Here is a 27,521-nt window from a genome sequence, read left to right as displayed (position 1 = left end):
TTTGGAGAAGACTTGGTTCAGAGAAGGGACTGGTGATAAATGAGTTATAGAACCATTGACTCATAGAAGAGTCAGAGAAGAATCGTGTCATGGAAAGGTCATAGAAGAGTCAGAGACATGTCATGTTATATAAGAGTTTGCTCATAGAAAAGGCCATAGAAAAGTCAGATATAGAATGTCAGAGTAGATCTGTGTGATAGACACCTTGGTTGACAGAAGACTCAGGTTTTAGAAGAGTCGGGACATAGAGAAGTTGTTGAAGAGTGGGGTGATAGAAGAGTCGGCTCATAGAAGAGTTTGGTTTGGAAGGTACATGGCAGTGTTGGGTCACTGAAAGATTGCATCATAGAAGTGCCGGGTCATGGAAAAGGCAGATCCTATAACATTTGGGTCATAGAGGAGTTGGGAGGATTGACATCAGAGCAGGGTCAGGTCAAAGAAGTGTCAGTTAATTATAGGGTCCCAGAAGAGCTGGTTCATAGAAGAGTATGGTCATAGGTGTGTCCCATCACAGAGGTATCACAGCATAGATTATTTGGCCCATAGAAGAGTTGGGTCCTAGAAATTCAGGTCATAGAAGAATCAGAGAATAATCAAGTCATAGAGGGCTGGGTCAAAGAATGCAGGAGTTATGGAATGGAAGTCATGGAAGAGTAAGAGAAGAGTTGGGTCATAGAAAGCTTGAGTTACAGATGGATCAATTCTTACAAGTGTTGTGTTACAGAAGAGTGAGATCCTGGAAAAGTTGAGTCACAGAAAGTTCGGCTCATAGAAGGGAAAGAGAAGTATCCTTTATGGTAGGGTCTGGTCATAACATTTTCGTAGACAATTTGTGTCCTAGAAAGGTCATAGAGGAGTCAGGACATCAAAGAGCAAGAGCATCACAGAGCAAGGCGCAGGCAGCTCCCAGCGCAGAGGCCACCTGCCTCCTCCAGATCCTTCTGGAGAGTGAGTCCATTGTGCACTTGCCCTGGACAGCAGGGAGGTCTGGTAGGACACAGGACAGCATCACAGAGGATGACATCACTGAAGCCACAGCCAGAACCATGGTTTGGGTTCAAACATCAGTCTGGTCCAACTTCCCTGCCTGTGGCAGCAACACCTTCCACCCCATGAGGTTCTTAAAGCTCCATCCAACCTGACCTTGAACAGTATGAATGGTGGGACATCCACAGCTTCTCTGGGAAACCTGCTCCAGCGTCTCATCATCTTTATCATAAAAGCCCCTTCAGGTCTTCGGTGATGCTGCACTGGGATAGGTGCCTTATTGGGTTTACTGGTTGCCCATACTGGTGTCTCTTGTGTTCACAATGGGAGCACTGATCCAGTACTGACCCCACACTTATGCCTCACTTGTCCACACGGCTGCCGTATTGAGAGTACTGATGTCTGTACTGGCGTCCCTAGTGTCTGTACTAGGAGTACTGGTCCCATACTGGTGTCCACACTGGTGCCTTACTAGTCCATACTGGGAGCACTGGTAGCATACTGGTCCCACTCTTGAGTATTACTGGTCTGTAGATGATGCTGTACTGGGATCACTGGGAGATCTGGTGTTCATACTGGGAGCACTGTTCCCATACTGGTTCCACAATGGTGGCTTAGTGGTCCATAGTGGGAGCCCTGTTGTTCATTCTGGTGTCTCTGCTGTCCAGACTGGGAGTATTTGTCCCATACTGGTCTCACACTTGAGTCTTACCGGTCTGTAATGGGACCACTGGGAGCCCTGCTGTCAATACTGGGAACACTGGTCTTATATTAGTCCCACTCTAGGTACCTTACTGGTCTGTACTGAATGCCTTATTGTCCATATTGGTGTCTCCGGTGTCCATGCTGGGAACACTGGTGTCCATTCTGGTGCCTTACTGGTCTGTACTGGGAGCACTGGTGCTGCACTGGAGACTGCAGTGCCCATATTGGTGTCCGTGGTGTCCATACTGGGAATACTGGCCCCATATTTGCCTCCACTGCTCTGGGCAACCTGGGCCAGGGCCTCCCCATCCTCATGCTGAAGAACGTCCTCCTCATGGCTGGCAGTATCCGAGCAACTTCCATAATAACTGTGACTTCAGCAAGAAGAGAAACTGAGAAACGACAGCTGGTGGCTCAAAGGAAAATTCAATCCTTGCTGGAGAGGGAACAAAAACCATGAAGAGAAGAAGAAAATAAGCAAATTCCATCAGTGTATAAATTACAGCAAGAGAAAAGGCTTCCCTGCCCCTCCCCCTCCCTGGGTCCCAACCCTTGTCTGTGCCCAATGACAGCTCAAAGAGGGACGTGGCTCTGGGAGGTCAAACACCAACTGTTCATGCTGTCTGTGCTCCAGTTCCCCTCAGAGAAGGGCCTGGAGAGAAAGCTTAGGCTGGAGATGCCTGGGGAGGTGAAAAGGACTGAGTCCCATCCCTCCACTGTGGGGATCTACATTTGTACAGCCTGGTGTGGCCCCAGGGCCTAAAACACTGCAGGACTGATTCTGACCAAGGAAGCCTTCAGCAACAGCCACGAACGCAAACAACCCTTCCTGCCCTTGGGTGAGGCTCAGGCAGTCCTTGATTTCCTTCTCTGAAACCCATCAACATACAGGCGGTCCTATCAGGGTGTCCAACAAAGCCAGGATCAGGACAGTGAGGCCTTATCCCAGCAGGATCCCCAAATCAGAAAGGCTACAAAGAGGCAACAGCGTGAGTTGGAGCCACCATGGGCAAATCCAGGCACTGTGGGGTGATTCCTTCTGTGAGACACGTAGGACTGTCGGTATGGGGAGAAAGAGGAGTCAGAGGAGCTGCTGCATGAGGAACTGCCTGTCCACAGCCTGGGTGTCTGTCACAGTCAGTGTTGTAAATAAGAACGGAAAAGTGGTTCATTTGACCCAAAAAGTCTGACTTGGGTGGCACAGAGTGGCACCTGCAGATCATGAGGAACCAGTGGGCAGTTCCTTATGCTCCCACGTCTTGATCTGGAATGACAAGGTGATAGGAGGATGCTCATCAGCCCCAGTTGTGCTGCCTCTAGAACCACATCTGGTTTTTTTTCTGACATTGTTACCATGGTAACCTTGGAATGATGTGAAATTACTGGTGTGGTTCCACTGCTGCTGTTGGCCTGGGAAGATGGGATAGGGTCAAGGCTAGATGTGAGTTAGTCAGTGTTTGGGTGCGGGTTCGAGATGAGGACTCTGGAAAGGTTTTAAGTTTGGGTTTGAGTTCCTGGAGAGCTCATCACCCTCTCCCCCATCTCACTAAGAGCACGTTGCTTTTGTCAATATTTAATTCCTCATCCATCAAGAATCCACTCTGTCAGATTCCTTTCCTTGGAAAAACTTGTCAGCTATTCTTTCCAAACCGGTGCTAACAAATCTGTCCACTGTGAGCTCTATATCAGACCCTCATCTCTGAACATTCCGCTCTTTTTGATATGAAACTGAGTTTTCTACTCCAAGCACGGATTTTGATTATCTTTCCTTTTTCACTCCTTCAAAATGATGCTGTTCAATGAGGGATAATTGCTAATTGATGCTTGATTGAGAGATGCCAAATCACCACTTGCTCTCAGTGCATTGCAGAGGAGGAAACACCTCACCCTTAGAGCATCAGGGTCTCATGGCTTCCTCATCCCCACCCAGGAGCCTGAGAGGGGTTCTTTCCACAGTCCTGTCCTTGGCATTGCACATCCCCACATGCCACTGTCCCAGGATGAGACCTGAGGAATGAGTGAGGGACAGGATCTCCATTACCAGGGGCTGAGGGGTCAGGGTTTGGCCCTTTGGATTCTTGAAACACATCCAGGTTGACTCAGCATCAGAGCCACCTTGACCTTGCTTTTCCCAACCTTTCATCACTGCCTCCACTTTCCTGCTCTAACGGGGCCCTGGAGATGCTTTCTCAGCAGTGCCCTCAGTGGGACCCATTAACACCACAAGAAACTTTGGAGCTTGAATTTGACTTTGACTTCTGGAGAAGTTTGTCCCACTTCCTCTCAGGGTCTGAGGTTCATGGACTCGGCATCAAAGCCACCAGAGGGGTCATTACAATGCCCTGGGCTGCTCCTCTGCTGCTGAGCTGGGCTGGGCTCTTGGCACTGAGGGAGCTCCTGCTCTGCCCAGGAACTCTGCAAAGCCCAGCAGGGCTGAGGGCACTCCCAGGGTTTCTCGGAGAGATGATGGAGGCAGATAAGAGCTTAAAAGTCATCAGGAGTGGGAGGGTGATTGAGACCTGACCAGAAGAGAGATCTCTGCAGTCCTGGACACGGTGAGTGTGGGTGCAGGGCAATGCAGGTGTAGATGCTGGTGGGCTCTCCTCAAGCTGGCACAGCCCCCAGCTCATGGGATATGTGAGGAGGGGGCTCTTGTGAGGCACTTTGGAAGGGCTGTGAATCCAGGGGGTGCAGCCAGGGGTGCCCCGGGCTGTCGTTCAGAGCAGGGTCCCTGCACACCAGGCTCTGTGCTGGGGTAGGGACTCTGCCGCCTGCCAGGGTCAGTGCTCAGCCTGCCTGGGGAGCTGCCCATGGCGCTGTGGGAGAAGCTGTGGAGGGAAGGAGCGACCCCCAGCAGGGCAGAACAGGGTCCTTCTACTGTCCAGAGGGTGCTGTGTGCATCAGGGCTGATCACAGCTCCAGGTCACCCCCACGGCACTTGCAGAGGAGGTTTTTGAAGAACATCACCGAGGCAGCATCTGCCTGGAAGCGATGGAGTCGGTGCTTTCAGGGTTTCCACTGCTGGTGCTGGGGGGCAGTGGGGATGGGAATTTATTTCTCTGTTCTTGAATGGCACCGGGACTCCAGTTCCCGTTAGGATTTGTCTGAGCTGCTCCTCAGCCCCTGCACACCCAGTGATGCCCCTGGGCAGTGCCCCACTGCCAGGAGGGGTCTGCAGGGCAGAGCTGAGCACACAGTGGGTGGGATGGGCTCTATGAGCACAGACAGGGAGGAGATCCTGGGACAGAGAAACAGCTCCCAGCAGAGATAAGCTCCAGAAAGCAGTGATGTGGGCAGGGATGAAGGATCTGCTCCCATTAAGACCATGGGAAGGGGGATTGAGGCACCTCCCTGCCATCCCCTGCAGTGCAGGCACCTGCCATGGAGCAAACCCATGCTCTCCTCTCTCACCTCTCATCTTCAGGCCATGGCTGCTCAGTCACCTTCTCAGCACCCTCACCACTTCAAAGGAGGAAGTATCAAACCCCTGACTGTCCGTCTCTCTGCGGGCTACACCTACAGCAGCGCTGAGCATGTCTCCTTCTTCCCTCTCCTACCTTTGCTCACCTGGTTCTTATCACTGGACCTTCAGGAATGGGGTTTGGGTTAAGCTGCAGATCAGAGACCAGTCCTGTGGGTCCTGCCATGCAGGTGTAGCCATGGGAGTAAAGAGTCCAATCCCTCTCCTAATCAGCAGGTTCAGGCAATGCAAATGAGCAGATTCTCCTTTCAGGGCACCCCACATCTGTGACAACTGATTCTTTCCTTGCAGGGTCCTGCTGTGCTTCAGGCTGCCCTCCAGAAGGCACAGCTCTCCCATGGTATCTCTGTGTCATCTAGCAGTGCCATGGAGAAGACACCTCAGCACTAAGGCCATGGAAGAGCAGCAGCAATGAGCCCTCTGTGTCCCTGGCTGGGAGGGGAGAGCTGAGATCCCCCTCAGGTAGGAAGCGTGAGGGTATTTGGAGACCTGCACTGGGAAACCGGATTCCTCTGCTCCCAGCAGTGCCAGTTTCTTTTGGGGGGAACACTCGAGTGCAAAAGTCCTCCAGCACAGAGCAGCTGAGACCAGGGCTAACGGACAGACCGGCTCTGCTCACTCTGCATGAAGGGACAGTCCGTTTGCCTGTCAGGACACACATGATTTCACTTGGAGTGCAAGCGGAAATGCCAAGAGTTTTGTCATCAAACCCATCCTGAGCTCCAAGAGAAGCAAGTAGACCTTGTGAAAGGGACCTTCCAAAGGTCTTCATTAGTGGAGAGAGACGGTTTTGGGGGAGGGGGGGGGAGGTGTTCTGCGGAATATGGCTTTGATTTTGCTGAAAGAAATCTCTCCTAACTTGTTATTTTCTCCTTTTTTTTGGACAGAGTATTATGCCCAGTAGGCAGCAGATGTCCAACAGCAGCTCCATCACCCAGTTCCTCCTCCTGGCATTGCACAGACACACGGGAGCTGCAGCTCTTGCACTTCTGGCTCTTCCTGGGCATCTACCTGGCTGCCCTCCTGGGCAACGGCCTCATCATCACCACCATCACCTGTGATCAACACCTCCACACCCCCATGTACTTCTTCCTCCTCAATCTCTCTATTCTCGACCTGGGATCCATCTCCACCATTGTCCCCAAATCCATGGCCAATTCTCTCTGGAACACCAGGGAGATCTCCTACACAGGATGTGCTTCTCAAGTCTTTCTCTATGTCTTTTTCATGTCAGCAGAATATTTTCTTCTCACCATCATGTCCTACGACCGCTACGTTGCCATCTGCAAACCCCTGCACTACGGGACCCTCCTGGGCAGCAGAGCTTGTGTCCACACGGCAGCAGCTGCCTGGGGCGCTGCGTTTCTCACTGCTCTGCTGCACACGGCCAATACATTTTCTCTGCCCCTCTGCCAGGGCAATGCTGTGGAACAGTTCTTCTGTGAAATCCCCCAGATCCTCAAGCTCTCCTGCTCACACTCCTACCTCAGGGAAGCTGGGATCAGTGTGTTTGCTCTCTGCTTAGCTTTTGGCTGTTTTGTTTTCATTGTGGTGTCCTATGTGCAGATCTTCAGGGCTGTGCTGAGGATCCCCTCTGAGCAGGGACGGCACAAAGCCTTTTCCACGTGCCTCCCTCACCTGGCCGTGGTCTCCGTATTTATCAGCACTGCAGGGGTTGCCTACCTGAAGCCCCCCTCCATCTCCTCTCCATCCCTGGACCTTGTGGTGTCATTTCTGTACTCAGTGGTGCCTCCAGCACTGAACCCCCTCATCTACAGCTTGAGGAACCAGCAGCTCAAGGATGCAGTGTGGAAACTGATATCTGGATGGGTCCCTGAAGCAAAAAATTACTCATCATGCTCTGCATAGCCTTTATCATGCAACTTGTGGCAGACTCAGTCTGTCTTCTGTATATTTTGTTGCTGGTGGGTTTTTTCATTTATTATGATGTGATTTCTCTTTCATTGTTTACTATTCTTGTCTGAATGAGCTCTACAACTAAGGAGCTGATTTTCCTCTCCGTTTAAACCAAATAAAGCACCTGCAGTTACTGGTTTGATTTTCCTATGACCATTCTTTTTTCTTACCGATCGGATGTGTAAATGAGGCGCTGTGCTCCTGTGTATTTAAACAAAATAAAAAATATTCAGCGACATTTGTTCCCTGATATCTTTCCTTCAAGACTTTTTGGAGCTGCAGGGACAGTTCTTGTGGGCATGGGTGGAGGGGAAGAGTCCCAGCACGGCAGCACTGCCAGGCACCAGCGCTTGATCTCCCAGAGCTGTTCTCTCTCCACTTCCACACTCTGCTCCTCACCCCTTGTCTTGCTGTAAGGTCTGAGGGCTCTGAGCTTGGTCACAGCGGTGCTGCGTGGCAGTGCTGTGCCCGCAGGCAGGGACAGGCAGAGGGCACTTGTGGGACAGAGATGTGTCCACAACAGCCTTTCCATACAGAGAGGGGATCTCCTCAGAGCCATGCTTAGGGCTTCTATATTTCCTTTGAAGAACGTGCCCATGAAAGAGGTCTGTAGATGAAAACACGAGTGCAGAGATACACAGCGTGGGTGTGCGGGGTTGGGGCAAATAGCACTGTCCTCACCCAACCAGGTCTCTTCCATGGGTAGAGCAGGGTCTGCTCTGTGCCTGTGTGCGTTGGACACTCTGGGAAATCTGCCCGAGGGTAATCGTCGTGGAGCAGCCCCTCACAACCACCATTCCCAGCACTGGCCTGTCACCCCAGACTGGAGATATTCTTTGTCTCTCCATGGAAGGACACAGAACGAATAGGTCAGAGTCCATGTTCACACTGTACAGTTGAGATGTGAGTGTGAATATCATTGTGTATGAGGTGAGATGAACTCATGCAAACACAATCAGCCCTTCCTTGGGTTCCATGAAGGTCTGAGGGACAGAAAGTGTCTCAGTGTCACTTAATGTTGAAAGCAACATCCCGAGAGTAAGTGCCCGAAGGCAGCACTGGGATGTGCTTCCTTGAACTGAGATCCCTGTGTCCATTCCTCATGACATGAGGCATCTCAGACAAATAAAGAGTGGTGGGATACAGCACAGGTCTGAGGTGCATCTGATTCTCTGGGAGTCCAGAGAAACTCTGTCACTCTTGCCTTTATGTGTAAAAGGAAAAGCTCAGTGAACATCCTTGGGTGCATAAGGACTCCATGAGGCCACCTCAGATGTGGACTCCTGACAGAACCCTGACATTTCTGAGTGTGACTCCAGGAACAAACCCCACCGGCCCAGAGAGATCCATCTCAGCTGCCTTGGACAGGCTCAGTGCAAGCGTTCCTGTCTGGTACGTCACCCTTGCCCATGAGTCTGGACTGTGCTCTCAGAGGTGTTAGAGCAATCAGAGAGCTTCTGGGGTCCTTGGACAAGGCCGATGTCAAAGCCATCTTCAGAAAAAGCAGCAACAAGAATTGGGAGAATTACAGGCAGATCAGTCTACCCTCTACCCTGTGAAAGGGGATGGCACAAGTCCTGCAGCCATTTCCAGGCCCCTGAAGGACAAGAAAGCTGTTGCTGATACAAAATAGGCAGCGAAAGGGAATGTTGTGCACATGGAATATTGTAATGGCCTTAGACATGGTCTTATGTGGTGTCCTTACAGACAGAGTCGAGGTGTCTGGGCTGAAGAAGTGGACGCTGTGTGGGAAGTTGGCTGAAGGACCAAGCCCAAATGTCATCAGTGGTACCAAGTCTCCATGCAGCCAGTTATTTGTGCCATCCCCCAGTGACCAGCACTCAGTCAGCACTGTCAAGTGTCTTCATTACAACCCTGTATGATGTGATGGAGCACACTTTCAGCTGCTTTGTGGATGATGCAAAGCTGGGTGGAGGCCTTGACCACCTTCATCTGGTTCAGCCTGCCTTGATCAGGGGAGTGAGAGAAGAGGATGCTCAGAGCTCTCTTCAAACTCAAACTCTTCTGTGCTTGAATGCAGTGTCTTTGTTCCTCTTAAAAAAATAGCTGGGCATAAGGATCACTTTTTTTCTGCCTCGTCATTAAAAACGACCCTAGGCAGATGACAGGGAATGATCTCTTCTCTCCAAGCTGGAGGATGTGTTCCATTGAAGAATTCCGGCATTTCAGCCTGGATCTTTAGACCTGGGGCTGGAAAGACATTCAGCTCTCTTCTGTCCTTGACATATCTCTGCTCTAAGTAAAGCCTTTGCACACACGGGGTTTTGGGCACTTGGTCTCATGTTTCCCGATGGCAGGGATGAGCTTGCCTGGTGCCACAGCTGCAGGGCTTCAGCCCCCATGGGCAGCAATGCCCTCAGCCAGGAGGACAGGCAGGAGGAGCTGGAGCCGTTCCTGTGGGACACAGAGCTGTGCCATGGTCACAGTCCTCAGGACAGATGGTCTACACGGAGAGCATCTTCCAAGCTTAGTAAGGGTCCAGACTTTGAGTCAGTCTCAACTTGAAAGGCAGTTGAAGGGCCCCATGATGAGTGTTTGCTGTTTCAGGAACAGTTAAAGAAGAAACAGCATTTCATGTGCTTTTCAGAAATGGCCAATGGATGAGCAAGGAAACTAGAGGCTGAATCCCAGACCTTGTCCACTCAGATCCCATTTGTGGATGTCGGAAAGAGAAGGGGACTGGATTTTCCTTGCTCACGTTATGTCTCACCATCCTTTTATGACCCAATACTACTATGATCCAACTCTTCAATGACCGAGCTCTTCTGTGACCCAGCTCTCCTCTGATTCCCCCATGACCCAACTCCTATACGAGCCACCTCTTCTCTGATTCAACCCATCTATGACCGGATGACTCCTTGTATGACCTGACGTTTACATGACCCTTCTGTGACTCTTTTATGACCCAACTCTTCTATGACCCTTACCTCACCTGAATCTTCTATAAACCTTCTATGATTGAACTCTTCTGTAAACAACTCTTCTATAACCTGACATTGTGTATACCTTCCATGACTGAACTCCTCTATGACCTGCCTCTTCTATCAACCCACTCTTCCATGACTCTTCTATGACCCGAATCCTCTATGATCTGTGCCTTCTATGACCCAACTCTCCTAAAACCTGAGCCTTCTGTGAACCAAGCCTTCTCTGACCCAACTCTTCTCTGATGCTTCTATGGCTTTCTATGACCTGACTTCCATGACTTGACTCCTCCATGACCCGCATAAACTATGACTGAACTCTTATACGGACTTTGTATGACTGAACTCTTCTATTACTGCTGTGTGAATCGACTCTTCCATGACCCACCTCTCATATGACCAGGCCCTCTATGACTCCAGCCCTCTATGATCCAATCTTTCTCTGACCTTCTTTGACCTGACTATTCTCTGACTCTTCTGTAGTGTGACTTTCTATGACCCAAGACTTCTATGTTTCTCCTGTGACCTGACTCTACTGTGACACAAATCATCTATGCTGCAACTCTTCAATGATCAGACACAGCTGTGACCAGACTCTTGTAGGACCCAACTCTTCTGCGACCCAACCCTTCCATGACCCAACTGGTCTATGAACAAAACCCTGCTATTAACTGACCCTTCTATGACCAGACCCTCTGTGATCTGACTCTTGTGTAAGTCCTTTATGACCCGACTGTTGTATGAGACGCTTCTTCCATGGCCCAACTCTTCTGTGACCCAACTCTCTAAAACCCAAGACTTCTTTGAACCAAGCTTTCTATGACCCAACTCTACTCTGAACCTTCTACGGCTTTCTATGACCCAGGTCCTCTCTGGTCCAAATATTCTATGACCAAACCCTTCTATGACCAACCGTTACATGACCGGACACACATGTTACCTGACTTTTCCATGGTCTCACTTTTTTATAATGCTATGGTCCAATTATTTTATGATCCCTCAGGACCTGATTCTTCTATGATTCTTCTATGACTCATCTATGACCTGACCCTTCTCCGAACTCATCCTTCTATGACCGTTCTCTGATCAAACTCTTCTAAAATTCAACAAAATCAGCTTCTGTGACTTGACTCTTCTTAGCACCACTTTGTGACCTGAACCCTCCACAACTTGAGACTTCTATGACCCAACATTGCTATGAGAACTGTATGATCAAACACTTCTATGAACCTTCTAAAATGGAACTCCTCTATCACCCTTCTAACACTGGACTCTTCTCCGACCTGACTTCTCACATCAATGTTTTCTGTCACTCTTCTACGACCGAGCACTTTATGACCCTGTCCATCTATGACCCAACCCTTGTACAACTCCATGGAGCTGTGTGAGAGCCTTGATGTCTCACAGAACTCTGGAGTCCTGTGTTTAGAATTAAATGGAACAACTGCTCCCAGTTTGATTCAGGCAAGTGGGAATGTTCACGACACTGGTGTCATTGTGGTCAAAGCCAGATCTGCCTGCCCAGTGACTGGGGGTCAGGGCTTGGCCTTTCTGCTTCTCCAAGCAAATCCAGGCTTTCCTCAGCATCACAGCTGCCTGCACAGTGCCTTTGCCTGCTGCAATCATGGCCTCCAATTATGAGACCTAACGAGTCCCTGGGGAGGCTTTGTTAGGAACAATCCTCACTCAGACCAATTAATACTTCAAGGTACTCTGAGTTCTGCTTTTGACTTCTTGAGATGCTTCTTCATTCTCCTCTAAGGAGCTGAGGTTCAAGGATTCATCAGCAAATCCACTCTGGGTCTCATTAAAATGCAGAAAGCCTTAACGAGCTCTTTCTTCTCCAGGAGTTTTCTTCAGGTCTTCAAGCCTTGTACAGCTCCTTGGAGTCATTCCCCAGTGTGGTTAAAGAGGAAGATTTCAAGGTGCAGCAAAGAAAAAAGATGTTCAGTTTAAGGTTTATATTTCCCTCATTTTCAGTTCAGAGATGACAGATGCATTCTCCAATGGGCATTGATGCCGAGTGTCACCTCAAGAGGTCTGGGCAGCATGGAGAAGCATCCCTTGAGGTCTGACCCTGCATGGACAGCCTTGCTCCTCACCTCCCCAGCCCCATCATTTCTGGCAGTGACCACATGGGACTTGCACCTGTTTTCCTTACATCCCTTTTCCTTTCCATTCTGACAGTTTGGGGAAATGAGATCATTCCCTGTCACCTTCCTGGTGGCACAACCCCCTCTTGCCCATCTCCCCAGTGATTCTCCTGCCCAAGTAACACAATGACAGTGCAGGACAGAAGTGTCTCTGTCAGCTGAGGGAGGGAACATCAGGGATGGCTTCAGGCTGTTTCTCAGCAGGTTCCCCTGGAGCCCCAGGGACACCTGGAGGGAGCCCCGAGGGGGCAGAGCAAGGGCTGCCTTGGGCTGCTCCTCTGCTGCTGAGCTGGGCTGGGCTCCTGGCATGGAGGGAGCTGGTGGCAAAGGGGGCAGCGCTACAAAGAGCCATCTCTGGGCAGGAGCAGCTCCTCTGCAGAGCCCATCAGGGCTGAGGGCACTGCCTGCAGGCAGCGAGGGGAGAGGAGGGAGGCACAGAGAGGGGAAAGGCAGGGTGGGGTGGAAGGATGCTGAGAGCTCCCTGAGGGAGGAATCTTTGCATGTCTTAGGGCAAGGCAGTGCAGCTTTGATTCCTGGAAGGGTCTTCTGAAGGGGACACATCCCACAGCTTTCGGCATCTGTAAGTACAACCCTCACTTTCTCTGCAGCAGAGGAGGAGGATGTGCTGCAGATCAGGGACTTTGCACTGAACCATCAGAGGGACAGAACACGAATGCTCCCTTCTGCTCACGGTTGTGGGGGTGTAAAGGTTGATCTGCACTGGTGGTTTCCATGGGCTGTCCTTCCAAAGAGGGGCCCTGTGTCCCAGTGTGCTGGGACAGAGACTCTGCACCTTCCACTGTCAGCACTCAGACTGTCAGGAGAGCAGATCACGGTGGGCTGGGAAGAAGCTGTGAGTGGAAGGAGAAACTCTGAACAAGGCAGGGTCCCTGTGCTTCTGAGAGGCTGCTGCATGGGTCAGGGCTGCTCCCAGCTCTGGGTCACCCCTAGAATATTCCCAAAAGAAAGTCTCAAGAAGAAGGTCAAGGCAGGGATTGCTATAGAGGTAAGGAACTTACCTGAGACTGTGTTTGCGCTTTCCTATTCCAGGAAAGTAGGAAGGGGGAAAGGGAAGCAGAAGTAGAAATGGAGCACTCAGTTTTGAACATGTCACCGTGATTCCGGAACTGCAGCTCTCAGTGGTCAGTGGGTGACCAAGAATCTGGTAAAGTGCCTTGAGGAATTCTCTGCCTATGGACAGCACCACCTCTGCCAGACCCATCAGGGTTGTTCTGACCTGTCCTTCTCAACCTCCAAAGAGGAACTCATGCCCAGGCAGTGCCCTGCAAACAGGCAGGTTCCTCTGGGGCCAAGATGGGTGCACAAAGCTTTAGACGCAAAGCCTCAGGGCTCTGGGCTCCAGGGCTGAACCCCCTCCTCTGCAGCCACAGCTCCAGTGCCCTCTCCAGAGCCCAGGGGCTGAGAGCAACTGCCCGGCAAGGTTGGTGTCTGGGAGGGGGTGAGCACAGCTGGGGAAGGGGAACGCTGTCTGTGTGCCCGGCTGCCTCTGCCCTGGCCTCTCACAGACAGACACTCATTCTCTTTCTCCCCGTTTCTCCCCTTGTCTCTGTTCTTGCTGTTCTCTCATTCTCACTGCCAGGCTCTCTGGGGATGGGAGTTGCAGCTGTGGAGTCACCCACTGCCCTGGTGGCTCCTTTCCTGCAGTTGTGTCCATGGGAACCCGTGTCCCAGCTTTGCTCTGAGCTGTGAGGCTGTGGGCAATGCAGTCAGTGGGGCTGGGGAAGGAGATCAATCTCCCTTCATCAAATGCCATCAAATGACACTTGGCTTTCTCCTTAGGTGTCCTTCCAAGCTGTGAGCTTCCCTCCACAATGCAAATCTGTCCTCTCACATCTTGGTGTTACCTGAAAGCCCTGTGGAGAAGCGTAGAGAAGCTACAGCCAAGGAAATGCTGCTGGGTTTGTGAAATGAGCCGTGTGTGTCCTGGGCTGACAGCAGGGGCTGAGACCTTAGGAAAGGGGGAGACACTGAGTGGTGTGAGGTGGATCCCTCTGCTCTCAGCAGTGCCTTCTCAGGATGCCATGGGAATGTGATCCCCCTTCATCTCAGAAAGGTCCAAGCCCAGGGCAGCTGGGAACAAGAGCGAGGGACAGAGCAGCTCCCCTCCCCCTGCACTGAGCCACAGGCAATGCTCTCCAGTCCCAGGAAATCCCTTGTTGCTCCAAGGAGGGCTCCAGGCATGGAGCTGACTGATGATATCCTGGGAGAAGAAAAGCAGTGCAGAGTGTGCTTTGTGAGAAATGGCTTTGATGTTGCTTCAGACATATCTCACATCTCCCCTAACTTGTCACTATATTCTTCTTCATGTTCAGTGCTTCACATCCAGAGGCAGCAGATGTCCAACAGCAGCTCCATCACCCAGTTCCTCCTCCTGGCATTCACAGGCACACGGGAGCTGCAGCTCTTGCACTTCTGGCTCTTCCTGAGCATCTACCTGGCTGCCCTCCTGGGCAACGGCCTCATCATCACCACCATCACCTGTGACCACCACCTCCACAACCCAATGTACTTCTTTCTCTTCAGCCTCTCTATTCTTGACCTGGGATCCATCTCCACCATTGTCCCCAAATCCATGGCAAATTTCCTCTGGGGCACCAGGTCTATTTCCTACACAGGATGTGCCTCTCAAGTCTTTCTCTTTCTGTTTTTCATTTCAGCAGAATATTTTCTTCTCACGGTCATGTCCTACGACCGCTACGTTGCCATCTGCAAACCCCTGCACTACGGGACCCTCCTGGGCAGCAGAGCTTGTGTCCACATGGCAGCAGCTGCCTGGGGCGCTGCGTTTCTCAATGCTCTGCTGCACACGGCCGATACATTTTTTCTGCCCCTCTGCCAGGGCAATGCTGTGGAACAGTTCTTCTGTGAAATCCCCCACATCCTCAAGCTCTCCTGCTCACACTCCTACCTCAGGGAAGCTGGGCCCAGTGTGTTAAGTGTCTGTTTAGGTTTTGTCTGTTTTGTTTTCATTGTGGTGTCCTATGTGCAGATCTTCAGGGCTGTGCTGAGGATCCCCTCTGAGCAGGGACGGCACAAAGCCTTTTCCACGTGCCTCCCTCACCTGGCTGTGGTCTCCCTGTTTATCAGCACTGTAGCGTTTGCCTACCTGAAGCCCCGCTCCATCTCCTCTCCATCTCTGGACCTTGTGGTGTCAGTTCTATACTCAGTAGTGCCTCCAGCACTGAACCCCCTCATCTACAGCTTGAGGAACCAGCAGCTCAAGGATGCAGTGTGGAAACTGATATCTGGATGGGTCTCTGAAGCAAAAAATTGCTCATCACGTATTGCATAGCCATTTTCATGGAACTCATAGCACACCCAGACTGGCTTCTCTATGTTTTGTGGCTAGTGGGGTTTTTTTAGTTATCATGATGTCCTTTCTCTTTCATTGTTTACTGTTCTTGTCTGACTGAGCTCTGCAACTGAGGAGCTGCGCTCCCTCTCTGTTGAAACCAAATAAAACACCTTCAGTGACGGCTTTGTTTTTCCTGAGAACTTTCCCTTTTCTTACTGGTCGGCTGTGTAAATGAGGAGCTGTGCTCTCTGTGTGTTTCAACAAAATAAAGAGATATTCAATGATGTTTCTTTCCTGATATCTTTCCTCCAAGGCGTTTTTTGACCTGCAGGGACATTTTCTATGGGCAGGGGTGGAGGGGAAGGAGTCCCAGCACGGCAGCACTGCCAGGCACCAGCGCTTCATCTCCCAGAACTCTTCTCTCTCCACTTGCACACTCTCCTCCTCACCCCTTGCTTTGCTGTAAGGCCTGAGGGCTCTGAGCTTGGTCACAGCTGTGCTGTGTGGCAGTGCTGTGCCTGCAGGCAGGGACAGGCAGAGGGTATTTGTGACAGAAATGCCTCCAGAACAGCCTTCGCATAAAGAAAGAGGATCTCCTCAGGGCAGGTTGTGAGGGCTTAAGCCCTCTTCCAAAGATTCTCTTAAGAACATTGCCAAGAATATTTCTCGCAGATACAAACACCAATGTGCAGATCAGCAGTTGTCTGTGCAGGGTTGGGACAGGCTACTACAACCAGGCCTCCTGTGAGAGACCTGAAGAAGCGGCAGAGCAGGGTCTGGTCTGTGCCCAGGTGTGTCTGAAACCCTGGGACAGCTGCCCCATGGCAATCATCCCAGAGCAGCCCCTCACAACCACCAATGGTCTCTCACCACAGTTTGAGTGAGGGGAGATGAACCCAAGTGAGACCAGACTTGAGACCAAGTGTTCCTTGGAGTCCATGAAGGCCTGTGGGAATGATATTTCCTTGAGGTCACTTCACACTGAAAGTAAAATCCCATGGGAAATTGCCTGAACTTGGATATGCTTCCTTGAACCGAGATCCCTCTGCCCATTTCTCATGACGTGGGGCATCTTAGAGAAATGCAGGTCAGGGCGACACACTGCAGGGCTGAGGTGTTTCCCATCTTACGGGATTGACAACCAGAAGCCAGAGAGACACTGTGACTCCTGAAGTGCCTCTGTGTGCGCGGAAGGGACAGACCTCGTCAGTGAATATCCTCGGGTGCATTAGAGGTGCACAAGGCCAGCTCAGATGAGGACTCCTGACAGAACCCTGGCATTTCTGTGTGTGACTTCAGGAAGACACCCCACCGGCCCAGGGAGATTCATCTCAGCTGCCTTGGACAGCCTCAGTGCAAGTGTTCCTCTCTGCTACTTCAGCCCGGATTGTGAGAGTCTGGATTATGCTCTCAGAAGTGCCCGAGCACTCAGAGAGGTTCTGGTGTCCTTGGAAAAAGCAGACATCAAACCCATCTTTGGGAAAAGCAGGAACGAGAACTGGGAGAATTACAGGCAGGTCAGCTTACAGCCATCCCCAGGTAGGGGAAGGGACATGTCCTGCAGGCATTTCCAGCCCCTTTGAAGGACAAGAAAGGGACTGCTGGAGAAGAATGGGCAGGGAAAGAAGGGCATGTGGTGTACATGGAGTTTTGCAAGGCCTTAGACATGGTGTCCTCATAGCCAGAGTGGGGATGTCTGGACTGAAGAAGTGGACGCTGGGTGAGAAGTGGGCTGAACAACCAATGTCATCAGTGGTACAGAAAGTCCTCCATGCAGCCAGTTCCTAGTGACATCCCTCAGTGACCAGCACTTGGGCCAGCACTGTTCAACATCTTTATTGTACCCCTGTATGATGTGATGGAGCATGTTTTCAGCTCCTTTGTAGATGATGCAAAGCTGGGCAGAGGCCTTTAACAACCTCCTCTGGATCAGCCTGCCTTGAGCAGGAGAGAGAGACAAGAGGATGCTCAGGGCTCTCTTCAATCCTGAGTTATTCTATGATTCAATGAATCTTTCCCTTGGAGAGGATTTTGGAAATGGAATAGATGGAGGGAGAAGAAAAATTAAAGAAGCAGAAGAGGAGATGATGGGATTTCCTTGGCTGTAGGACAAGGTCTGACAGGCAATGGAAAAACCCCAAGTACAGAAGGATTGTTTAAGGGGGATGTCTTGGATAAGCTCGGCCACAGACCTTGGATAAGCTAAAAACAAGAACTCCCCTCAAGAAAAGAAGAGCAAGGAGTAACAGCTATGTGAGCTACGTGTAAATGGCATAGCAACCATCTAGATAGGAGGAAACCTTGTTACTGTCTAAAGAAGCTAATGACCTGCAAAAAGAGTAGATATCTGTAGCTATGCAGCAATGCCAAATATTAGCTCATACAGCAATGGACTATAACCAATCAGCGTGAAACATGTCGCTTGTAAGTCGCTTATAACTTGTATAAATATATGTTAAGAATACAATAAAATCGACCTCTTGCTGGCATCAGGCTGTGTCCCGTCTCTCAATCGCGGCAAATTGGTGACCCCGACGTGATCAATACGTGATCGATACCAGGGCCTATGATCCCCCTATCTGAGTGCCATGCTGTGAGTCCCACAGAACTTTGAATGAGCTGCTGCAAGGAAGCAGGAATTGTCTGTGTCTACTAATTTTATGCGGGAACTTTGGGATGATGTGGGGGTTAAACTGTGGGATGCAGCAAGCACAGGGAATGCTGAAGCACAGCGGATGCTCCTGTGGTGGAGGAGTATTTTTGAGACTTTAAAAGTACAAGAAAAGAGCCCCCGAGACAAGGTGAAAGGGGAGGAGGACTCTCCAACTATCCCTCCGCTATCACAGTAAAGGATGGACCCTCCGCGGTACCAGAACTGTGCGCCGTCGGCTATCCTCCTGAGGAGGATCCCTTTGATCCAGGACCGGTGAACCCTGAAAAGGAGCCAGACCTTTATCCACCTGATCCACATGATATATGGGTTAATATAAGGCGCCAAGCCTTACAAGAGGGAGAATTAGAAATCGCAAAAACCATAGTAGCCCCCGTTATTTACCAAGGGCGGGGGGGCTCAGTGGGAGGCTCTTTCTTTTTCGGTAGTTAAGGGGTTGCGCCGTACGGTAAAGGAACATGGTATCTCTTTGCCGTATTTTACGAGTCTATTGTCCTCTGTTTTTGATACGTATGTCATGATCCCCCATGATTTAAAGTCTCTAGCTCAACTGCTGTTAACACAATCCTTCCCTGTCTATGGGACATTAAGGACATTTTCCATCACCTTCCAAAGGTCATGGAGAATGGGGGAAATCCCTGCCCACTGGCACCACTCCTACATTGCATGTCCTTTTCGCAAATGGGCAAAAGATGAGCACGAGAATGAAAGGCTGTGCCCCAGACCTTATCCACTCGGATCCCATTCCTGGATGTTTGAAAGAGAGGGGAAGTAGATTTCCTATGGGCAGATTCTGTCTCACCATCCTTCTGTTACCCAACTCTCCTCTGGCCTGGCCCTTTTATGACCCGGCACTTCTATGACCTCACTCCTGCATGACCAGACACATATATGAGCCACCTCTTCTATGCCCCAGTCCTTCTGTGACCTCAGCCTTCTATCACCTCACTCCTCTAACAACTCTTTTATGACCTGATTCTTATATGACCCTTCTATGACACTTCTATGACTCGAATCTTTTCTGTCCTGACTCTTCTATCATCCTTCTGCGACACACTTTTTTCTATGAAACTTTTAGGACCAGACCCTACCATAAATGATACTTCTCTGTCCCTTCTATGACCTGAATTTTCTGTGATCCAACTCTTCTAGGATCTCACTCTTCTCTAACACAACACTTCTAAAAATTGACCCTTCTGTAACCCAGTCTTTGTATGACCCAACCCTTCTCTTACTCTTCTATGACTTTCTAGGGCCAGGTCATTCCATGACTCCTGACCCAAACCTTCCATGACCTGATTATTCACTGACTCTTCGATTACATGAATTTCTAGGACCTAAATTTTCTATGGCACGAACCATCTATGCTGTGACACCTCTGTGATCAGACACATTCTTCTATTCAGACCACACTCTTCTATGACCCAGCTCATTTGTGACCCTATTATTAACTGAGACTTCTTTGACCTGACCCACTATGGTGTGTATCCTCTGAACTCCTCTATAACCCAAATCTTATATGAGCCGCCTTTTCTATGACCCGGCACTTTTATGATGTAAACTTTCTATGACCCAACACTACCATGTACCTTCCAAACCAAACTATTCTATGAGCCGACTCTTCTATCACCTCACCCTTCAATTACTTCTCTATGTCTCAACTCTTCTAAAACCTGAGTCTTCTGTGATCCAAGGCATCTATGACACAACTCTTCTCTGACCCTTCTCTATCTGACTTTTCTATGGCCTAAATATTCTATGACCAAACTCTTATATGCCCTGACACGTCTTGCTATGACTTTTCTGTTCCCTGACTCTTCTATAGCCCTTCCATGACACAATTCTTCTATGACTCTTCTATGTTCTAGTTCTACCATTTGTCTATGACCCAACCTATCTCTGAACCAACTTTTCTCCAAACTAAACATTCTATAAACTTTCTATGACCAAAAAACCTTGGAAAACACTAATAAAATTTCACACTTCAATGACCCAACTTCTCCATGACCCAAAAATTCTATGACCCTTTTATGACCTCAGTCTTCTATAACCTGAGACTTCTATGACCCAGCTCAGCTATGAGACTTCTATGATCCAACCTGGCTATGAGTCCTCTGTGACCGAACACTTCTATGAACCATCTCAAACCAAACTCTCCTGTTACTCCTCTATGACCCGACTCTTCTATGGCCTGACAATTCTCACAATGAAGAATTCTCACACTAAGTGTTCTTCTGTGACACAGCCCTTTTATGACCCTACCCTTCTATCATCCAACTCTTCTGCAACTCCATGGATCTGTGTGAAATCCGTGGCATCTCACATAACTCTGCAAGCCCCTATTTGGAATTATATGGAATAAATGCACCCAATTCGATACAACCAAGTGAGAATGTTATGACACAGATGTCATTCTAGCCAAAGCCAGATCTGCCTTCACAGGATGTGGGGGTCAGGGCTTGGCCTTTCTATTTCCTCAAGCATGGCCAGGCTTTTCTCAGCATCACAGCTGCCTGCACAGTGCCTTTGCCTGCCTGCAATCATGGCCTCCAATTATCGGCCCTAACGAGTCCCTGGGGAGGCTTTGTTAGTAACAATACTCACTGAGACCAATTAATACTTCAAGATACTCTGAGTTCTGCTTGTAACTTCTTGAGATGTTTCTTCAGTCTCCTCTAAGAAGCTGAGGTTCAAGGACTCATCAGCAAATCCACTCTGGGTCTCATTAAAACAAAGAAATCTTAACGAGTTCTTTCTTTTAGTCAAATTTTCTTCAGGTCTTCAAGCCTTGCACAGCTCCTTGGAGTCATTGCCCGTTGAGGTTAAAAAGGAAGATTTCAAAGTGCACTTAAGAAAAATATGTTTTAGTTTAAACATTGTATTTCAATATTTTTCAGACTCATTGAATGGTTTGGGTTGAAGGGTCCTTAAAGTCCATCCAGTCCCACCCCCTTTGCCATAGGCAGGGACACCTCCCATTGCACCAGATTGCTCAAGGCCCCATCCAGACTGGCCTTGAACACCTCCAGGGAGGGGACATCCACAGCTTCCCTGGGAAACATTGGCCACTGCCCCACCACCTTCTTTGTGAACAATTTCTTCCTAATGTCTAATGCAAATCTTCTCTAAACCTTAAATACACCCTCTGTCACCCTGTGTCCCTGGAAAAAGTCCCAGCATCAGAGCTGCTGTGTCCAGCACGGGGCTACCAGGAAAGAATAACCTGCCCAGCCTGGAGCAAGTACTGCCAAGGCCAGAAGGGCGTTTGCTCCTCGGCAAGTAGAGGCTGAGAGAGCTGGGGTTGAGAGAAGACTTTCAGGCTGAAATACTGAGCAAGGCCCCAAGGCAGCAGGGGAAACCCAATCCATGGATGTTCTCAGTGTTTGATGAGCCAAGGCCATGAGCCCGTGATGTGTGAGAAAGGTCTTGGCTGAGTGACCAGCAGTGGCGAGAGCTGAGGGACTGGGGTGCAAGAAATGTCAGTATTAGAGTGGTTCCATTTTTATTAATAGTGGTGGTGGAGTTGGGTATCAGTGAGCAAAGGAGGAGGACAGAGGTTTCCATGTAACAAAAATCCCTCCTCATGGTTGGGATGTGCAGCCAGACATGGAAATGATCAGTGTGTGGGACTCATCTGGGATGATTTCCCTGTTTCACCTTTCCCAGAGCATCCAGGGGACAATTGCTAATAGTGCGCGATCTATAACTGGGCCGTACACCTTGATATTGAATATAAATTATTATTAATTCTAGTTTTAATACTGACAAGTTCAAGTCCAGGTTGGATGAGGTTGTAAGAAACCTGATCCAGCTGAAGATGTCCCTGCCCATGGCAAGGGGCTTGGATCTGGCTGATCTCAACGGACCCTTCCAACCAAAGTCATTCCATGATTCCATGATGTGATCCTGTGATTCTACAGTCACTACTGGTACTAAAACAAGACCTTGCAGCAGCATGAGTGTTACTGTGAGTGTTACTGTGAGTGTTACTGTGAATGTTACTGATAGGAATAGTGTGAGGTTTTATTGTATTTATTAAATCCATCTTTTTATTTCAATCTTCAGGACTTCTTTTCTTTACCTGATTCCCCTTCCTCATTAATTTAGGGAAGGAATCATTGCCCATTGTTTGCTGCCGAATTGCAGGGTCTGAACTGGGACACCTTGTGCCCCATCTCACACACAGGGTGCCCAGAGACAGAGCCCTCCCCGTGCTCACACAGCGGCTCTGCACAGCAGCAGTCACAGTGTCTCTGTTCTCCTGCTGCCACTCCCAGAGCTGTGGTTGCTCACCCTGCTCTGCACTCAGCTGAGATGCTTGGAATCTTTTTCCTCAACCTCTGGAAATGTCCCTACAAGTCCAGAGAAAGTCGTGGAGGAATGACCATGGACAGTTGAGTGTCAGGGGCCTTTATTTTGCAGATTTGATGCTTCACTTCGTGCTCAGAGCTGGGGTGGGGCTGGGGGAGCCCAGAGGCTTTTCCAGCCTTAATGGTTCTGTGCTTGTGTGACTGAGGGTCCAGAGCCCCTCTGATGCCCCAGTGCCTCCTGCCAGAGCCCCCAGCCCTTTTTTGGCGGCAGAACACCTCTTTTTGCTCCAGAAGCCCCAATTTTGGCTCCCTAAGCCCTTTTTTCAGGGAACAAAGCCTCATTTTAGAATCAAGTCCACAATCGTGAGGGCTCAAAACCCTCATTTGGAGCCTCTCAATTCCCATTTTCAGGGAGAAAAGCCTTCCTGTTTGTGACCACATCAATGTTTCAGGGCACAAATCCTGATGTCAGGGCTCAAAGTCTCAGTTTCAGTTTCAAAGCACCACTTTTAGGACCCAAACCCTCCTTTTGAAGCTCCAGACTCTCATGGAAAGGATCCAACCCCATCTTTTACAGCTCAGAGCCTCCACTGGAGATACCAAAGGCCTCCGTTCAGGACGAGAGCTTCATTTGTTGGGGACATAGAGGAACCAGGAGGTTCCCTTCCCTTGTAGCACCAAAAGACTCATGTAGCATTATACTCATCCCTTCAGTGCCCAAAGCCTCACCCTTTGGGCTGAAATCCTCAATTCTAGAGTTCCAACAGGGTTTTTTGACCCTAAGATTTTTTAGGATGCACAGATATATTCTGAAGGCCTAAATTCTCATTTTTTTATGTCTACATACTCATTTTAAGAGCCTCATTTTTAAGGCCCAAAGTCTGATTTTGAATTTCCAGCACCTCAGTTTTAGAGGCCAAACCCTTATTTATAGGATCCAAGAGCTCATTCTTATGTTCCAAAAGCTCTTTCAAGGATCAAAGCCTCAGTTTTAGAATTATCCGCAATTTTGATGTTGAGGGCGGGGGTCTGTGGTGTGGTGGAACCGGATGGGCTTTGAGGTCACGTGAACCCAAACTATTCCATGATTCTATGATTCTATGATTCTACCAAAGAGAAGGGTGTTGTCCACAGCCAGAAAGAGCAGCCCCACACAGACCCTGCTCGGTGCATCTCTCAGCCAGATGGGGTTTATGGTTTCACGCCTGTGCCCCAGTCTGGCTGAGGAGAGCAAGTGTCCCTCGGCAAAACGCGGGCTGAGTGGGATCCTCAAGGCTGTTGTCGATGGCTTCTTTGCACCTCACTCATTCTGAATGGAATTGGCTTTGAGCAGGAGCAAAATTAGTTGATAGGTGTTGGATTGTGGCCTGGAAATGCATTTGGGTGCCTGAATGGAGGAATTGCAGAGCTCAGCAGTGAGGCCTGGGAAGCAAATCCTCAGGGCAGGGCTTGCTCCCTCCCAGCCCGGATCCTGAGCAGCACAGGAGTTTCCTGAACACCCAGCAAAGCTGTTGCAGCATTGAGCAGATGCCAACATGCGAGAGGCACGGATGCTGTGGGAGAGGCCGAGTGGTGAAATAACTGTGAGGGTTGGAGAATGAGGAGAAGGAAACCCCTTTTCCAGGTGGGAATCCTCCTGCCACAGCAGAGATGTTCACAGAGAGTTGGTTGACGTGTAGTTTGGTTTTGATTTGATCTTCCCATTCACTGTGTGGGCTAAATGACATCCTGAGACAGGCATTAGGAAACAAAAAGTCAGGAAAGATGTGTTTGTTCTCACTTTTTCTTTGGGAAGGCTTCCTCTGGCATGTACGGCTCCAGTGCTGAGTGCTGGCATTCCCCTGCCAGAGAGGTTCAGTTCTCCTTGGCCTTCTGCCACTGTCCCTGTGCACGAACGCCTCAGGGGGAACCTTGGTCTGGAGAGCTTAGAGAATATTTGCCCTTGTCTTGCAAAAGCAAAGCTACCACAGCATTCCTCTTGCTGTGTTTGGTTTCTTTGTCCAGCAGAGAGGGCTTCTCCCTCTGCTTTGCCTGGATGGGGATCGCTCTTGAGCCAGTGAGCGGGCTGGATGTTCACCAGAACAGCCTCTGTCTCTGAGCAGTCTGGGACACCTTTCCTATCCAGGGTCTCTGCTGGCCTCTTCCATGCCCTGAGGGAATGACTTTTCCTTTACAGATTCCCAATATACAGAAGAAACTCACAAGAGTCTCCTCCCAGTCTGGGGTCACTGAGTCTTGCAAGGAGAAGAGCCCTGCCCGTCCTCAGCAAGGGCACATGGATTCGGAACCATCCGACTCCACAAAAGGGAACAGTCTCCTAAGGACCCTCACAGAGAAAAGCCCTTTCCGTCCCCCTGGCACAACCAAGTCGAAAGACCAGGCTGCTGAGGAACAGCCCGCATGCCAGACTGCTTCTCCAGTTCAGCCAAAACCAAGGAGAAGGAGTAGGAGAGGGAAACAGGACAGAGACTGTTAGGTCCCTTTCACAAGTCCTACAAGTTTCTTAAATTCCAATGGGATTGAATTAGCATGAAATGACAGCAGCGATCCTCTTCCACAACTGCTTTTCTTTGACTTGTGTGTTTTCTCAGGTGATGGCTGAGGCTGTTTGGAAATAGGTGGTTTATTTGTAGGAAAAATAAAGAGTTATAGAACCATAGAATGTCCTGAGTGTGAAGGGGCTTTGTCCTGATATCCAATCCACATGTCCCCTGGTGCATCTTCCTGCTGTTCCTTTGGGTGGATAAGGTATCACATGGCCAGGTGTGTCGCAAGAACTCAAAATCCATTAGGAAGGCAATGGCTGTGAAGGGGGATTTGAGGTCACTTCTGCCTCTGCAGGGGACAGGCCAACAGCAGGAACATGGCTGGGAAAGAGACTGTGAGGTCACTGATTTCTGAAGCAGCTGATAGGTCAGCCCTTGACTCATGGCTGGGATTTGTGCTTTGAAGCTCACATCTGGCAGTGTCTGTGACAGGCCAGCAGAAGGCACCTGGTTGGCTCATTGACCATGAGATCCCATAGAAAGGTCAGGTCAAAGGTGGGGTTATAGAAGACCTGGGGTATAAAAGAACTCGGTCATAGAAGAATTGTATAATACCAGTTTCATAGAAGGACCGAAGGAGAGTCAAAGCATAAAATATTTTGGGCATAGAAGAGTCATAGAAGATTTGGGTCAAAGAAAAGTTGCAGAAGAGTCAGATAGTAGAGGAATTGGGTCTTAGAAGGGTCATAGGTGAATCAGGTCACACAAGGGCCAGGTTATAGAAGGGTCAGAGATCAGTCAGGTCATAGAAGTTTGGGTCACAGAAAGGGGTGGTCACTGAGTGGTCATAGAATATCAGGTCATAGAAGAGTCATAGAAGAGTGGGGTCACAAAAGGGTCAGGATTTAGAGGGATCAAAGAAGACTCAGGGTATAGAATTGTTAGAGAAGAGTTGGCTAATAGAAGGGTAGCGTCATAAAAATATCACTCGCTGTAAAATATCACATAAAAATATCAATATAAAAATATATGATAGAAGAGAGGGAGAAAAATGAGGTCATCGAAGTGTAGTGTCATAGAAGATTCTGGTCATAGAAAGTTCATAGAAGTGTTTGGTGATAGAAGTTTTGGGTCAGAGAACAGCTGGGTCCTACTACTGTTAGGTGATAGAAGTGTCAGGTCACAGAAGGGTCACAGAAGAGTTGAATCATAAAAGAACTGAGTCATAGAAGAACAGGATCATAGAAGAGTTGTGTCATAGAATAATAGTAGGGTCATAGAAGAGTTGGGTCAAAGGAGGGTCATAGAAAAGTTCTATTACAGAAGAATAGGCTGACAGAAGAATGACAGAAGAGTTGGGTCACACAGGAGTCAGGTCAGAGTAGAGTCATGGGTGAGTTGAATTCTTCAAGAGTTTGCTCTTAGAACAGTCGGATCACTGAAGGGTGATAGGAGAGTCAGGATATAGAATATTCGTGAAAGAGTTGGGTCACACAAGAGTCAGGACAGAGAAGGGCCCAAACTTAGAAGGTTGGGTCTTAAAAGTGGCCTTGTGTCACACAGACACACATAAGAATAGGCTGACACAAGAATGACAGAAGAGTTGGGTCACACAGGAGTCAGGTCAGAGTAGAGTCATAGATGAGTTGAATTCTTTGTGAGTTGGGTCTTAGAAGAGTCGGGTCACAGATGGGTGATAGGACAGTCAGGTCATAGAATACTCATGGAAGAGTTGGGTCACAGAAGAATCAGGACAGAGAAGGGCCCTAATTTAGCTGATTGAGTCTTAAAAGTGGCCTTGTGGGCTGCGCAGAGAGGGAACCTGGACTGGCAGCCAGGCCAGTCTGGACACGCTGGAGAGGGGCAAGTGCTCTGCAGCCTGCCAAAACCTCGCTCACCAAAACTCTTCCGCTGTACACTGGTGTTTTCATCTCTGAGTCACTTCCTCGGATACATTCTTAAGAGAAATTTAAGTAGAATCCCTAAGCCTTCAGGCCCTGCCCTGAGAAGATGGCCTTGCTTCATGGAAAGGCTGTTTTGGATGCATCTTTGTCCCACAAGTGCCCACTGCCTGTCCCTGCCTGCAGGCACAGCACTGCCACGCAGCACAGCTGTGACCAAGCTCAGAGCCCTCAAACCTCATTGCAAAACAAGGGATGAGAAGAAGAGTGCGAAAGTGGAGAGAGAAGAACTCTGGGAGATCAAGCACTGGTGCCTCGCAGGGCTGCTGTGCTGTGACTGTTTTCCCCTCCACCCATGGCCACAGGAACTGTCCCTGCAGCTCCAAAAACACCTTGAAAGAAGGATATCAGGGAACAAAAGTCGTCAAATATCCCTTTATTTTGTTGAAACACACAGAAGCACAGCTTCTCGTTTACACAGACAATCAGTAAGAAAAGGGAAGACATTGAATTAAAAACAGGATGACAACATTATTACAATTAAAAAACAGCAACACCACCAAAACATACAGAAGCCAGTCTGGACCTGCCATGAGTTGCATATTAACTGCTATGCAGAAGATGATGAGCAGTTCATTGCTTCAGAGAA

The 27,521-nt window shown here is 49.4% G+C and overlaps 2 protein-coding genes across 2 annotated transcripts; both read left to right on the top strand.

Moving 5' to 3' along the window:
• Positions 1-6,466: 6,466 nt before the first annotated feature.
• On the top strand, positions 6,467-8,973 carry LOC128850726 (olfactory receptor 14J1-like; the record flags this gene model as incomplete). Its single annotated transcript, XM_054055709.1, has 3 exons — positions 6,467-6,928; positions 8,410-8,482; positions 8,798-8,973. Coding segments are annotated over 3 exons (711 nt in total), but the record flags the coding sequence as incomplete, so codon positions are not given.
• A 5,952-nt stretch (positions 8,974-14,925) lies between these two features.
• LOC128850725 (olfactory receptor 14J1-like) lies at positions 14,926-15,977 on the top strand (the record flags this gene model as incomplete). The annotated part of the gene is made up of 2 exons (XM_054055708.1): positions 14,926-15,387; positions 15,972-15,977. Coding segments are annotated over 2 exons (468 nt in total), but the record flags the coding sequence as incomplete, so codon positions are not given.
• Between the last annotated feature and the right edge of the window lie 11,544 nt (positions 15,978-27,521).

This window comes from Cuculus canorus, unplaced genomic scaffold (genome assembly GCF_017976375.1).
Source record: "Cuculus canorus isolate bCucCan1 unplaced genomic scaffold, bCucCan1.pri scaffold_63_arrow_ctg1, whole genome shotgun sequence".
NCBI lineage: Eukaryota > Metazoa > Chordata > Aves > Cuculiformes > Cuculidae > Cuculus > Cuculus canorus.
The sequence above is the reverse complement of the archived record's forward strand: the minus strand, read 5'-3'. Positions and strand labels throughout refer to the sequence as shown.